The sequence below is a fragment of the Diachasma alloeum genome, unplaced genomic scaffold (assembly GCF_001412515.2).
Source record: "Diachasma alloeum isolate Michigan unplaced genomic scaffold, Dall2.0 Dall_scaffold_00753, whole genome shotgun sequence".
Classification (NCBI taxonomy): domain Eukaryota; kingdom Metazoa; phylum Arthropoda; class Insecta; order Hymenoptera; family Braconidae; genus Diachasma; species Diachasma alloeum.
Window position 1 is genome coordinate 106811 of NW_021680883.1, and position 16627 is coordinate 123437.

Below are 16627 nucleotides of genomic sequence, written 5' to 3' on the forward strand. Positions count from 1 at the left end.
GAATGAGCTCAACTTCAATCTCCGGGAGAGAAAAATGAGATAGGAGAACTAGAACCGGAGATATTTCCAAAAAACTGAAATTTGAGTCATTTTTTGCGTCCTATCTCCGTCAATTTCCGTCAAAAATGAATTTGACCAGGACAAAAAATGTGGGGAGTGAGCTCAGCTTCAATTTCCAGGAGAGAAAAATGAGAAAGGACCATTAGAACTGGAGATATTTCCAAAAAACTGAGATTAAAATCTCAGTCACTAAAGTCAGTTTTTGGGTACTATCTCCGTCAATTTCCGTCAAAAATCAATTTGACCAAGACAAAAGTTGTGGGGAATGAGCTCAACTTCAATCTCCGGGAGAGAAAAATGGGATAGGAGAACTAGAACCGGAGATATTTCCAAAAAACTGAAATTTTTGTCAGTTTTTGGGTCCTATCTCCAGTTCTAATTGTCCTATCTCATTTTTCTCTCCCAGAGATTGAAGTTGAGCTCATTCTCCACAACTTTTGTCTTGGTCAAATTGATTTGTGACGAAAATTGACGGAGATATGGCGAAAAAACCAAAATTTCCCTAATTCAATCAGAAATCCTGTGGTGAGCAGGGTCCTATGGACGTTGGGGACCAATGGGCCCCGTTTGTGAATTCGATTGGGGTCATTTGACATGAAGAAACGATCCCCGCCGGTTTTGGGGGTGAAAAATTTTTTCATCGAAAAAAATGGAAAGGGGTTAACCTTCAACCTTTCTCCAGCATCTTCGGTGTACAATGAGGCTCGCCCCAGTGTTTGCTACTTTGAACCTGCCTTCGCTATTATTCGAAATACGGTGCAGTCCACTACTGGGGGAACAACATTCAATGCAAATTTTAACTGGGAGATACTCTGTAACATGTCACTGGGGCTTTCTACCGTGTGCGGGACCTTGTTCATCTTATTGTTCGTATCATTTCGAGGAAAAAATTCCTGACTTTTTGATACTGAAGTTTGGGCCATGAATTCTCAGCCAAAAGGGGTGGAAAGAATGGTCATTCTCTAAGAATTGATAAAAATAAAAAAACTGTAAGAAATGGTATAAAAATACGAAGTGTGAGTGCCGCCATTTTGTTCTGTCTAAAGAGATTTAAAATGGTGGCACCTCCACCTCGTATTTTTAAACGTTTCTTGAAATTGTTTAGCCTCTTCAGATCACTTGAGAATTTTTCTTAAAATATTTGTTCATTTTCGGGGAACTGAGTCAAACGAGTTGAAGTTGATTTAAAGAAGACAAAAAAATTTGAGAAATGTTCAAAAATACGAGGTGTTGGTGCCGCCATCTTGATCTTCTTCGAAGGGCCTTCAAAATGGCCGCACCTCCACCTCGCATTTTTAAACATTTATTAAAATTATTTATTCTCTTCAAATCATCCTCAACTCGCTCCATTCGGCTTCTGTAAAATGAACAAATGTTTAAAATAATTTTTCATAATTTTCTGTCTCCCGAGGCATTTAACAATAATTGCAAAAAGTGAAAGACAATCTCGTAGAAACCATTTCCATTGCTTTATTTTTTAAGGAAAAACGGAATTAAAATTACTAAAAAAATAACTTGAAAAAAATATGTCCATTGATTTTTTCCTAAAAAAATATCTTCTAAAAAAGTGTCCGTCAGAAAAACATGAATAATAATCACAAAAGGTGCAAAAAATCTCCGGCGAATTCCCCCCGATAATCACCGGAACGACTGGAATTCCACCCGATACAGCCTTCCGAGAATCACCAGTAGCTGTTAAACACGCGGATAAAAATTATCACCAACACCCGATACCGGCTACCAGTTGCCCTCCAGATGTCACTATCTAATCTCCACGTCCGGTGACATATCAGGTCAATCGAAGGTATCAGATGCATCGAAAGTATAGCACTCTCGTGAGATAACAGGCCCCTGCCTCAACGCCGTGGAGCGAGACAAGCCCGATAATGTTAAATCCAATTACCTGTTAGTTCATCAGCATCAACATCGCGCGTAACGAGTACAGCGATGGTGTGAGCAGCAGGAAAGCCCCAAGCAACGACAGCTCCCACGGTTGAGAAGCCCTGTTGAAGCCCAAAGCCTTCCTCTTTCAGTGCAGCAGTGGCTGAGGAACGAATCCATCGCCGAGCTGCTATGCACCACCAGGTGCAGAGTACCACCCACCTAGAGAGGAAAACATTGACATAATTTTGTGACCCTCGTGGCCCTTGCGATCTTACGTATGCCAATGATTTTCTAAGGGTTTCCAAAATTTCCCATCACGAAACCATGTTTAAAATATCTTTTATAGCTTTTCAGACCCTTGTGACCCTTACGATTTTACGTCTCGAAATGGTTTCCTGAAGGTTCCCAAGGTATCCCATCATGAAGCCATGTTTAAAATGATTTTTGTAGCTCTTCAGACCCTTGTGACTCTCGTGGCCCTTGCGACCCTTGCGATCTTACGTCTCCAAATACTTTCCTAAGGGTTTCCAAATGATTTCCTGAGATTCTCCCATGTGAAACCATGTTTTAAATGACTTATAGCCCTTCAGGCCCTTGTGACACTCGTGGCCCTTGCGATCTTACGTTTCCAAATAGTTTTTTAACGGTTTCCAAAGGATTTTCAGAGTTTCCCTATTGTGAAACCATATTTTAAATTATTTTTGCAGAGCTAATGGCCCTTGTAGCCCTCGCGGCCCTTGCGATCTTACGTCTCCAAATAGTTTCCTAAGGATTTCCAAAGGATTTTCTTGAGTTTCCCCACTGTGAAACCATATTTTAAATTACTTTTGCAGAGCTAATGTCCCTTGTAGCTCTCGTGGCCCTTGCGATCTTACGTCTCCAAATACTTTCCTAAGGATTTCCAAAGGATTTTCTTGAGTTTCCCCACTGTGAAACCATATTTTAAATTACTTTTGCAGAGCTAATGACCCTTGTAGCCCTCGTGGCCCTTGTGATCTCAAGCCTTAGAAGGGTCCTGCAAGGGCCCCTAAGAGTTTGCAAGATCTAACATCCTAAAATCATATTTTCTCAGCCCTCCAACCCTTCCGACCCTGGAGACGATTTTCACAGACTATTCCGACTAAACATCATCTCCTAAAACCCGATCACCTAAATCAGTCATGCCTAATCGACCCCGACATGCCTGAAAACCCGTTCCACATGACCAACAGCATTGAAATTATCAATAACAAGCGTGAGAATCACTGCTCCCCATGAATGATGCTCATCCTGGCGTGATTTGAACCTGGTGGGGAGGAATTTCACTGTTCATACGTTGTTCGTGTAGAAGCGTGCACGCGCCTCTCGGCCAACACCTCGTCCTGAATAAAACGAGACCTCGTTTATTCCTCCAGCCGTATCCCTTCGTCCTCCACCCTCCGCTCTGTGAGGACGAGAGAGCGGGAAGATTCAACGTGAACAGACCAGAACAAAGAGGAGTTGAGAATCAGCCTCAGGGTAAAACGCAAGCCAACAAACCTAACAGATCTAACCAGTTCCCTCCCTCCACCCCCCTCCGTCTCGTACAGTTCAACCCAACAGGTTGCGTCCTCTCGTATCTCTCCTTTAATCCCTTCTCGACTAATTAATCACGCAGGTCGACGAGGATGGAGAAGTGAACGGGTCAAACGAGGAGCAAACACGCCTCAATCTCGAAAAAATATTCACTCCGTACCTCGTCGAGCCAAAATTACAGCTTCAATTTTTTTCTCAATTCCCCTCGGAAATTTATTCTCGTTCAATCCACTATTTATTTGTTTACTCAAATGATCGTGAACGTGATTAACAAGTTCCTCGAAAACTGGTTTCTGGCTTTTTTTCTCCCCCTCGTTCTTCTGGGATTTGGAGCCGACACTCGGGCAAAAAACCCAAACTGTGAATGATTAAACGATGTGTTAAGGGTTTGAAGCGATTTGTTGAGTTTCTTCGGAACTCGTCAGTGATGTGCATTTTACTTGGTGAATGAATACATTCTGCGTTTTATCATACTGGGTTAACGAGTCTTCAGAATTGTATGAACAAACTGCAGTTGAAATGTTCAAAAAAATAAGGATTCATCATTAATGATTCATATGCATTCTAACTTTGATAAGTACTTCACTGAATTTTTTCTGATGTTGAAAATGGAATTTCCATTTTTATTTTTTATTTTTCAAGACTTCTCCTGAATTTTGATGTTCATAGCTTGATAAATTCGTTCACTTCCGAGGAACTGGATAAAACGAGTTAAATGGGAATTGAAGAGAATAAATAATTTTAAGAAATTTTAAAAAATGCGAGGTGGTGGGCGGGATCGAGCGCCGCCATCTTGAAAGCCCCTTCGGACACTGCAAAATGGCGGTGCGTCCACCTCGTACTTTTAAACATTTCGCAAAATTATTCATTCTCTTCAAATCACATTCAACTCGTTCCATCCAGTTCCTACAAAATGAACAAATTTTTTAAGCCATTTTCGTAATTTTTCGTTCACTTTCGACTGACGAATTAACGGCGGAAAATTTTCCTCGCATTCCAGATCACTTAAACATTTGTTATTTACCAAATTCTGAAGAATAATTCGGAAATCAAACAAAACTTCGTGAAATTTCTCAATTATTTTTCATCAAAACATCAATTTTGTCAAACAGAAGTAAAAAAATATTGAGAAAGTTGTTCCCTCCTCTCCAAATAACAAGAACAAATCGATCCCCGGGACCCCCCAACATGTTGGGAAGCACTCAAGACCGAAAAATCAAACGAACTACCGAGGCCTCAGCAAACACATCCCCAAGAAACTCTCCTATACCTCAAACTCCCCCAGACAAGTGTAAACTCGAGAGTGCCTGGTTACCAGGAGCATACGCTCGTTCACGCCTTCTGGAATTTCATCTCGACACCTCCCCTGTCACTCTCGCATTAACATACCCCAGTAACCGTCTCCCGGAGTTCATAAAAAAAATCATCGAGAAATCTCTAATTAATTTTTTACAGCCAAAAATAATTCAAACGTAAATGAGAAGAAGAATTAATAAAAAAAACCATAAAAACGCCAATTAATTTTCTCCCCTCGATTGAGCTCAGTCATCTCCACTAACTAATTATTCCGATCAAAATCCACAACGTCTGAGAGACGTCTCGTCAACGAGCTCGTTACAAACCTGTAATTTATAATTACATTAAAAAATAATTGGCACTTTATACACGTGATGGGTATGTGCGTGTCTGATATAATAAACAAGAGGTCGAAGTACCTGTACATGCAATACACGCACTCGAGCATCATTCGACGTGGAGTTGGCTCCCATGTACATGCAGAACCAGTATATACCATGATTGCAGGTTCGCCCAAGTTTGTATGTACGAAGGGGCGAGGAATAAATCGCCCCCTGGTAATTATTTGCGGTAATCATCAACTTGTTTGCTCATGCGCACCTATCACACGACGAAAAATAATAGCTTTCCTGGAGTGACCCACTTCGAAGAGGTGTTTAATCATTCATGTAATGACACTCTGACCCCGAGAGGACTGAACGTTTCCACAATTTCATTCTATTTTAATCTGTTTATTACATCAACAGCTGCGAATTCCCTTGAATAAGCAAATCTAGGAACAATTCCTATTAAAAGATCCCCTTCTTGCAATTCAGTTTGACTTTCGTATTACGAGTGGAGTTTTATTTTTACTTGGATATTTTTCATTCTGATTTTTAATCATCTGGACTTGTGTGTGATTTTATGACTTTTGTGTTGATATGAACCTATGAATTCAACTCATGTAAATTTATTTTGGATTTTAACATTTTTTTCAATCGGGGGTTTTAGGGGGCTAAGCCCCCTGCTCGCTTCGCTCACCAAACCTTATATGACCCACATATGACCCCTATAATCTTTATTCTGACCCTTGTGACCTTTATTTTCACCCTTATGACTCTTAATCTGACCCCTGTCACCTTTAATCGGACCCTCGTGACCCTGATTCTGACCTTGTGACCCTTAATTTGACCCTTATAACTCTAAATCTGACCCCTGTAACCTTTAGTTCGGCCGTCGTGGCCCTTATTCTGAGCTATACGACCCTTAATGTGACCTTATGACCCTTAATCTGACCTTGTGACCCTTAATCTGTCCCTCGTGACCCGTAATTTGACCCTTGTGATCCTTATAACGCTAAATCTGACCCCTGTCACCTTTAATCTGACCCTCGTGGCTCTTATTCTGACCTATATAACCCTTAATGTGACCTTGTGACCCTTAATCTGTACCTCGTGACCCTTAATCTGACCTTGTGACCCTTAATCTGTCCTTCGTGACCCTCAATTTGACCCTTGCGACCTTTATAAGTCTTAATCTGAACCCTGTCACCTTTAATCCGACCCTTGTGACCCTCAATCGTAGTCTTAATTTTGAGTACCAAATTTTTATCACCAAAAGTCGATTTGTATTTTTATATTACAGAGAGATTTTGATAATTAAAGATTTGTTATTCTCTCTGCCCACAATTCTTTATGACCCGCGAGTTCCTCATCCACATATTTGGACTCCAGCCGATGCGAAAAAGGTCCCGAAACTGCAGGAAGATTCACCGATCTGATTAATCAGGCGAATACGAAACGACGTTGAAATTTCATGTTTGAGTATCCACACATGGAATCTGGTACCCCACCTTATAATGGGCCCGAGGGAGTTCTCCCGAGGTGCCCGGACGAAGGCAGAAGGTAGACAGGGAATGGAGCTGGAGCCAATCCCGTTCGTAAGGCTTCCCTCCGGGGTATATAATCAACGAGATGAGATGAGAAGGGTACCTAGTCGACTTTGTGTTTATGTTTGTTTTGTTAGTTAGCGAGTCGTCACGCTTTCAACTTCCCGAGCCCTCAGCTTCCCCTCATATTTTCTAGTTGAAGCTTTCATATTTATAAATCACTCGTGGGGGGGGGGGGGGGGAGAGCAATCATCGTTGAAACGAGATGCTGAGGGATTTCTCGGATAATTTTTATTCATTCTCCAGTTGAATTACTCGGGAAACAGGTGGGCATTGACATCCAAGTGGAATAATAATTGCGTCCTGCTGTATTTTTGCGGTGATACGTTATGCCAGAGTTGATGGACTAGACATTTCAATGGATCCGAAGGGGTCTCATGCCATCTGGACTTCTTCGAAGGCCCGAATCCCTTCATTTCCGTTTCATTTTTCTCATCGATATGAACATTCGTATGATTTACGACTGAATGAATAACGATTCCCGTGAGTTCTGCCGAGGGATCATGAAAATTTGATTAACAAGAATCTCGAATGGTAATTGGTAGTCAGCCTCTGGGAGTTTAAAAATTGAAAAATTGTCTTGCATGCTCTCCCTCCTCTCCAACATGATGGATCGGTTATTCTCCCTCTTCTCCATTCTCCACTCCACCCCCCCCCCCCCTTTTTTNCAACTTATATTTTATTTATTTTTTTCCCGGAGTCTCTCTCCCCGAGAAACCTGATGCTGGCGAATAAGAAGGAAAGGGAAACGTAAAACTGGCTGACTACTTACCTACAGAAACGAGCGAAGGGGCCCAGGGGCCAGACTCTTATTCTCTCGCACTGTTATTCCATTGGCGTAGAGTTGGGTTTGTCGAGTAACAATGTGGATAAAAAACGTTGAAGGAAGGTATTAAAAGACTCCAGAGATTCTTCATGGTTGTATCATTTTTTTATCGTCATTCCATTCTCAATATTTTGTCACCAATTTGATGATAAAATGATTCAATATCTCCGGTTCTTCAGCTTATTTTTTTCGTTATTCATCCCAAGTTGTCAAGATGATTGCGGACTATCTTAGGACGTTAACCAAACAAGGTATGCCTCAGCGGCATGACGAACAACTTTCTCAACACGTCCATAAATGCACTTCTCAATGTTTACCCTACTTTTTGCCCCAAATGGCGTGAGAGAATCTCCAACAAATTGTGAGGGAAAAAAGTCGCGAATGGGTGGAGTTTATTGATATACAAGAAATAAATAATGGTTGGGAAGAATGACTCGACGGCCGAGTGGATAGGCTGCGAGTCAGTAATCGAAGGGTCGACGGTTCAAATCCCGCGTGGAATTTTTTTTTTTTCTACTTTTCCCTGAAGCATTTATTTTTATTCATTTTTACAAGGGCATATAATTACTTTTCTCGAGAAGACAAGATCGATCGTCCATTACAAAATTCAATGTTTCACCCAATGACTGCAGAGTAACTAATTATTTATCTCGCCTATGATTGATGTCTTGAAATTATCACATCCACAAGGGTCACCTCAGCTTTCGACGAAAAATCTTCTCGTTATCATGGAATGAGGTAAACCAGGCAGGGCCTGGCCAGGGACTCCCCAGCCAAGCCCTACAACCCCATTTCTCAAAATTTCCCGAGCCCGTGAGCGTACGCCAATGCCCCGGGACCGATGTTTCGCCCGTGCAGTTGGTCCTTAAAAGCAAAACCCGAGAGAAACAAGGCGGAATAAAGAAGAGAGACGGTAAAACGCATATACACCGTAGTGCACTGCCATAATTTACATCGAAGGAGCCGATAAACATCGCGCCCCGCGGACATGGAGCCACGAAGCCGGGACTCCTCCACGAAGCCCTTTAGCACTCCCATGCATTGTCCTGTTCCCTTCTCTTTGCATCATCGCTCCTTCCCCTTTGTTTTCATTTTTTCTTCTTTTGCACCTACCTTGTTCCGTCCCCGCCAAACTACCTCGTGATCTCGTTTCAGTCTTTTTCGTACTTGCTCCCGAATTTTCAAAGCCCATCTTTGCAATTTCGTTCCTTTTTTTAAGGGGGGGGGGGGCTCTTTATTTTTTCGGGTCGTATGGCTTACAGCGATGTTGAGTATAAAGCACGTAGATTTTCAACGCCTCTTTCATAAACTGCAGAATGAGTTCCAATCAAAATAATCTTCGTCATCATCACTTCATGAAGGTGAGCTTGTTAAGAGGAAAGGTGATATTCTCGTCTGGACAGGGCCAATCTGCCTTTCAGAATGTTTGTTCAATCTTTTTCGGAATCCACCTACCCCTGCCAATGAGGTGATAACTTTCCGGTGAAATGCGAGAGAATATTCGTCGGAGTGGCGAGATAATCAGTCGTAAAACAGGGTCGGCTTCATTATGCATGAGAAGCTTTCGTGCAACTCTTGATTTTCNTAGATTTTCAACGCCTCTTTCATAAACTGCAGAATGAGTTCCAATCAAAATAATCTTCGTCATCATCACTTCATGAAGGTGAGCTTGTTAAGAGGAAAGGTGATATTCTCGTCTGGACAGGGCCAATCTGCCTTTCAGAATGTTTGTTCAATCTTTTTCGGAATCCACCTACCCCTGCCAATGAGGTGATAACTTTCCGGTGAAATGCGAGAGAATATTCGTCGGAGTGGCGAGATAATCAGTCGTAAAACAGGGTCGGCTTCATTATGCATGAGAAGCTTTCGTGCAACTCTTGATTTTCTCTTCGAAAGCGTTACCTTAAGATTAACAAAACAAAGGAAAATAAAGAAGATAGCGATATTTTCATCAGGACCTTTTTTGTAGCTCTTTTTTTGCTCTACAGAAATGATCTAGACAAAAATTTCGCTATCTCGTAAGGATTCTGAGATATTTGAGGTTTTTGTGAGCTTTCTTGCAGCTCTTGATTTTCTCTTCGAAAGCGTTACCTTAAGATTAACAAAACAAAGGAAAATAAAGAAGATAGCGATATTTTCATCAGGACCTTTTTTGTAGCTCTTTTTCTGCTCTACAGAAAAGATTTAGACAAAAATTCAGCTATCTCGTAAGGATTCTGAGATATTTGAGGTTTTTGTGAGCTTTCTTGCAGCTCTTGATTTTCTCTTCGAAAGCGTTACCTTAAGATTAACAAAACAAAGGAAAATAAAGAAGATAGCGATATTTTCATCAGGACCTTTTTTGTAGCTCTTTTTCTGCTCTACAGAAATGATCTAGACAAAAATTTAGCTATCTCGTAAGGATTCTGAGATATTTGAGGTTTTTGTGAGCTTTCTTGCAGCTCTTGATTTTCTCTTCGAAAGCGTTACCTTAAGATTAACAAAACAAAGGAAAATAAAGAAGATAGCGATATTTTCATCAGGACCTATTTTGTAGCTCTTTTTCTGCTCTACAGAAATGATCTAGACAAAAGTTTAGCTATCTCGTAAGGATTCTGAGATATTTGAGGTTTTTGTGAGCTTTTTTACAGCTCTTGATTTTCTCTTCATCATGTCGTCTCAGCACGCAGATTTTCAACGCCTCTTTCATCATCACTTCATGAAGGTGAGTTTGTCAAGAGGAAAGGTGATATTCTCGTCTGGACAGGGCCAAGCTGCCTTTCACAAACTTTGTTCAATCTTTTTCGGAATACACCTACCCCTGCCAATGAGGTGATAACTTTCCGGTGAAATGCGAGAGAATATTCGTCGGAGTGGCGAGATAATCTCAGCCGTAAAACAAGCTTAACTTGATTATCCAGAGGCGCGCGGACGAGTACACGTGCATGAGGCCCACAAGGCCAGTATGTAACGAGGGGCACCGATTAAAGGAGGTACCTTAGGTCGTACGATCTGTGCATTGATACCGTGGTACACGGGTGGAATTCTACAGCACCACTTTCGCAACGTCATTTTCACAGGCCCTTCCTCCCTCCTATCCGAACAATCTGAGGCGAGCTCGTAAAAATATGCATTCTGCCTCGTTTTTTTACATTTTTATGGTTTTCCGGGGGTTTATCGTGAATGAATTCTTTTATGCTTTGGGGACGGTCTCTTCAATTTACTTTTGTGCAATATTCTGTGTCGCACAATCAAGAAAATCCAGTTTACTTCAACTTCTTTTCTTCTTCAAAAACGGTTTCTTTCATAATTTCATTCAATCCAGAATGAAATTCCATGGATTATAATTCGTACGACTTATCCTAGTCATTTTTTTCAATTTAAAAATAATAAAAACATGAAGATCACAGGGTTGAAGCATAAAATTGGTGGTTCATCATGGAAAATTGTGTTTTAACTGTATCCACGTTTAATTATCGCACATTGACTTAAGTTCGAAATGTAAGTTGAATGAATTTGGGGAAATGCACCTTTATTGTTGACGTGCAACTTTACTTTTAAGGAGATTTTTAATTCAGAAATTTCTAAGGGTTTAAGGGTCATAAAATGCATTTCTACGATTTTTCCGAGGTTTATCTTAAACGTATTCTCTTATATTTTGAGAATACTCTCTTCAATTCGTGTTCACGCAATATTCCACATCGCACCTTGAAGAAAATCCATTTTACATCAACTTTCGTTCCCCTTCACCACCTGTTTCTTAAAAAATATCGTTGAATCCAGCCTGAAATCTCCGGGATTATGATTAATATAGCATCCCTCAATGGCTCCTCTCGTCTTCCCCAACCCATCAATTTACAAATCAACACGAGACCCCATTAAACCCCCAAACGATTGAAATTCGCACGATTTTTTCACCTCCACTCAGTCCAGTTATCCCCATCCATTCCGATCACCCGTTATAGAAGGGGAACGTGGAGCCCCGGAGAGATGAGACTTCTTTCAGCGTGAAGCCAAGGCGGGATGAGGGCTCGAGCGAGGAGATGGGAGTCAGAGGCTCGTTAGCGGTACGAGAGAGAGAGGCACCCCAGCACTGTTGCCAGATTGTTAAAGGTGATACCTCTCTCCTGACTCCAGCCACTCGTGGTCAATGCAACAGGGCAAATACCGAGGCCAACAATGGGCTCTCTATGCATAATCTATCGGACTCTTTGTTTTTGCCGGGATGAATATCATTAAGGACTCACCATGCGCTGGCAGCGTTGCCGAAATAGTACAGGAGAAGGAAGACAATGGCACAGTAGGGATTGGCAAGACCGTCCTGAGTGAGGTATTGCTGCTGTTGTTGAGCTATCACCACCTGATCCTGAGGGTGGAGGGCTATCGAGGGGGTGCATGCCACTGCGTATCTACCTGCTGCCAGACGTATTACGTAGCCGATTGACACGGCTGTGTGGCACAGGGTTAAGAATGCCATTGCATTCTCTATAACAACAAAACAACAAGATTAGTGAAATGGAGAAATTAAGTAGGAGATTTGAGGGTGAATATCTTTGAACCTGAAGGAGATGGCGAAATTTTCGTCTAGATGTTTTTTGTAGCTTTTTTTCTGCTCTGCAATAATGATCTTGACGAAAATTTCGATATCTCATAAGGATTTGGAGATATTTGAGGTTTTTGTGAGATGAGAATTTTTTGCAACTCTTGATTTTCTCCTCAAAATGACTTAAGGTTTTTTTTTAATTTGTCATTGCTTGAAAATTGATTGATATAGCTGTGTGGCACAGGGTTGAGAATGCCATTGCATTCTCTATAACAACAAAACAACAAGATTAGTGAAATGGAGAAATTAAGTAGGAGATTTGATGGTGAATATCTTTGAACCTGAAGGAGATGGCGAAATTTTCGTCTAGATGTTTTTTGTAGCTTTTTTTCTGCTCTGCAATAATGATCTTGACGAAAATTTCGATATCTCATAAGGATTTGGAGATATTTGAGGTTTTTGTGAGAAGAGAATTTTTTGCAACTCTTGATTTTCTCCTTAAAATGTCGTCTTAGGATTTTTTTAAATTTATCATCTGCCGACAATGAATAATTTCGTAATCTGAAGGTTGTAGGTCCAAGCCAGCCACTAGATTATATAATATTCTCATGTAGGAAACAATTTTTTGCTGTAAAAAATGTAAATCTATCCAGTAAAAACATTCGGAGGGATTTCATGATGTTTCATCATTTCTTTCATTAATACTGACCACCAATAGTCATCGCGGTCCTCTGTTTCCTGGGTTTCAATAGAGCAAAAACCGCCACAGCAACGGATATGAGACAAATAGTGGTGAATGCAGCCATCCACACTTCAGACTGTCGTTTCTCCCTCTGACTCCAGAGGATATCGGCATCACAGGCAGCTGCACATCTCCCGGATCGATTGAGGAAGACGTATTTACCGGAATTAGCGTACCAGGAGCAGCCCCAGGGGCCGTTGCCAGCTCCGACAGCCTAAAAATCGTCAAAACGTGAGATTCGTCAGGTCCGGGGACTCTGGAATCCTCTGAGGACGATCGTAATACCTGAATGGGGTTCACCGGACCCGGCTCCCCAGGACCCTCCATGCACATGTGCTGGTGATTGTTCTTGGGCGGAAATTTGGAGCAGTTGAGGGCCGCCGGCCAGGGAAATCCAAATCCCTGGAGAACCGGGTAACATCGAGCCCGCACTTGCTCGCAAAGACCTCGACACGGCCCAATTGGCGATGACACCTTCTCCGTGCACATCGGGGCGTACACGGAGCAGAGGAACAAGTGGAGTTGAGCGCTGAACGTGAAAATTATTGGGTTTCAGTGGATTGCGGAAATTATTTATCAGAACAGAATGAAAAACCGATCTTAAAGTCAGGTTTTTATTTGAAATTTCGCGTCTTGCTCGCTTCGCTCGTCAACCCCGAGAGGGGGGGGGCAAGTAAAGTTGAGCGCTGAACGTGAAAATTATTGGGTTTCAGTGGATTGCGGAAATTATTTATCAGAACAGAATGAAAAACCGATCTTAAAGTCAGGTTTTTATTTGAAATTTCGCGCCTTGCTCGCTTCGCTCGTCAACCCCGAGAGGGGGGGGGGCAAGTAAAGTTGAGCGCTGAACAGGAAAATTATTGGATTTAATTGAATTGCGGAAATTATTTATCAGAACAGAATGAAAAACCGATCTTAAAGTCATGTTTTTATTTGAAATTTCGCGCCTTGCTCGCTTCGCTCGCGAACCCCGCGGGGGGGGGGATTCGCTCGCTTCGCTCTCCCCCTCCTCTTCTTCGGTATGTATAGGTGTTCGAATTATGTGCAGAGAAATTCTCATCTGAACCTTTTCTGTAGCTCTCGTTCCGCTCTACAAAAAAGGTCGAGACGAAAATTCCGCTACCTCCTCAGGATTCAGAGATATTCACAAAAAACAAAACCTAAATTCAATTTTTTCTTTTAAAACACCACGAAAACGCGAATATCTTCATATTTTCAGTATAACAATCTGAAAAATCGTGTGAATAACGTAAGAAAATATCCGATTGCCGCAAAAAATCACAAAAACATGCTTGTGATCATATTTCCAAACCAAAAAATTTTAAAAATCGTGCGAATGAGGTAAAAAAAATATAGTTTAATTTTTTAAAAATTATTGCTCACCTGCATCCGTATTGAATAAGCGGACTGAAGGTCTGCAGGGTAAAATCCGCATCCCCCTGTATCTCATGCCCAACAAGATTGGGCATAGTAGTGACATTGTACCCCAATCCCCTGCACATTTCAATCCTAATGGGTTCACAAGCACCATGAGCGCACGATATGGTCCGCACAAGCATCAACAACAATAGCCACCACATGTTGGCAATCTTCAGCACCTTCTCCATGGAAAAATAAACCTCACTGTAATTCGCGGCACGCACCGATCCTGTCATGCACCTCAGCATCGGTTCCCCATCGCAATGATTTCCATCTCATGGTACTATTGATTGACGCACCGGCAAGTCCCTTTAATTCAATGGAAATCGCCACCGAGAAATGGCAAAATAGAAAAGAACTAGTTGCACTGCCATAGCTTCCGCGAAATCAGTCGCTGTGCGGCTCCTTTCTCGTGTTTTTTGTCAGTTTTTCCATCGAGCTGCGACGGATATTGAATACAAAGTGCCTGACCGAGTGGTTTTTCAAGTTTTGTGAGGATTTTCCGGAAATTACGATCCCCAAAACACGATTTTATTACATTAAAATCGTCTAATCCACGCGATAACAAGCCGATAACACTCGAGAATACATAACGATGCTCATGAAGATGATAAACACGATAAAAAATCGAAGGTGAGGCTCACAAAGTTGCGCGGAGCCTCGACGAACGGCCGAGAGCGACTGACCTTCTCGTTCTCGCGTCTCGTCGACTCGTGAGGGTCTCCCGCGCGGCGGTGGAGGGCAAGGGACCCCACTCCCCCCCCCCTCGCCCCGCCGGGCCCTTCCAGACCCCATCGCCGCAGTCACGGTTGTTCGAATGCTTATACGCCTGTATAATACGTACACATAAAGTTTTGTGGCCCCTCTCGTCGATATGCGGGAATAGTAGCTGAGGTACTGAGTGAAAAGTTTATGGGTTTAGTTTGCATACCGATGATAGAATGGCAAAAAATAAGTTTCCGAAGAGTATTTCACCATTTCTGGAGAGGATTCGGCAATTATTTTACTCCGATTGCGCTGGGAAAACATTGGGCCGTGAATTCTCAGGCGAGAGGGGATGGAAAAATATGAAAAAGGGCTGAAAAAGTTTGTTCATTCTATAGAAAAGGGATGAAACGAGTTTGGGGTGATTTGATGAGGATAAATAGTTTTAAGGAATGTTTGAAAATGCGAGGTGGAGAGGTCGCCATCTTAGAAAGGCTCCTTGGGCAGAGCAAGATGGCGACGTTCTCACCTGCCGACCACCTCGCATTTTTCCATAGTTCTCAAAATTAGTTGCCCTCTCCGAATCACCTCTAACTCGTTTCATTCTGCTCCTAGAAAGTGAACAAATTTTTCAAGCTATTCTACAGATTTTTTCATCACCTCTTTGCCTCTCAATCAACATTGTTATTATAAGCACGACGATGAATCTTACAAACACCTCGGGGGTATTGATGGTGCGAGGTCAATTGGATAGAATTGGATTCTCAGACGAGGGGATAGAAAAATCTGAAAAAGAGCTGAAAATTTTGTTCATTTTATAGAAACCGGATGGAGCCAGTTGAGGATGATTTAGTGAGATTAAATAGTTTTAAGGCTTGTTTAAAAATGCCAGGTGGAGACGCCGCCATCTTCGAAGCTCCTCAGGCACAGCAAGATGGCGACGTTCTCACCTGTCAACCACCTCGCATTTTTCCATAGTTCTCAAAATTATTTGGCCTCTCCGAATCACCTCTAACTCGTTTCATTCTGCTCCTTGAAAGTGAACAAATTTTTCAAGCTATTCTACAGATTTTTTCATCACCTCTTTGCCTCTCAATCAACATTGTTATTATATTAGCAATGGTCACGACTGCACAAATTAAATGCATAAATAATAAATAAAAATATCATCTCCATGCGTAACAAGGCGGAAGATATCTTTCATCTAAAATTATGATAAGCACACACGATGTTTAATCCCGCAAACACCTCGGGGGTATTGTCGGTGCGAGGCGAATTGGATAGAGCAGGCGCGAGTCAAGAAGGCGATGATATCCCCCCCCCATTTAGCGCAACTCTGCATCTCGTGCCGCAAATAGAATAATCGCTGTTCCTCGTACGTTTATGTACACACTTGAGTCTGAGTACACCGTGGCGGAGTCGAGATTAATTGGCGTCCACTGCCGTCACGGGAGGGTAAAAGGTAGAATGAAGAAACAAAAGGTCCGCCGTCGGAAGGAACCAAAAGTAGAGGAGGGAAAGGGGATTAAAGTATAACCCTATTGTTTACATAGCCGAGTAATAATAAATTTTCGTTTGGGGGAGCAGAAAACGAGGGAGGCGACCCAGAGATGCGGATAATAAATGCTCTCGGCGGAACGAGTAGCAGCCGGAGGATTCCTCGCGGCCTCCCCCCCCCCCCCCCCCCCCCCC

At 42.1% G+C, this 16627-nt stretch overlaps 1 protein-coding gene across 1 annotated transcript in view; it reads right to left on the bottom strand.

The window, feature by feature from the left end:
* The window catches only part of LOC107044500 (frizzled-4), a 28700-nt gene extending 14247 nt beyond the window's left edge, over window positions 1–14453 (bottom strand). The window contains exons 1-5 of the mRNA XM_015266403.1: window positions 14195–14453; window positions 13097–13340; window positions 12779–13025; window positions 11774–12011; window positions 1964–2163 (exon numbers count right to left, since the gene is read on the bottom strand). Coding sequence (XP_015121889.1) covers window positions 1964–2163; window positions 11774–12011; window positions 12779–13025; window positions 13097–13340; window positions 14195–14418 — 1153 coding nt within the window. The 5' untranslated portion in view covers window positions 14419–14453. The remainder of the gene's footprint in view (window positions 1–1963; window positions 2164–11773; window positions 12012–12778; window positions 13026–13096; window positions 13341–14194) is intronic.
* Between the last annotated feature and the right edge of the window lie 2174 nt (window positions 14454–16627).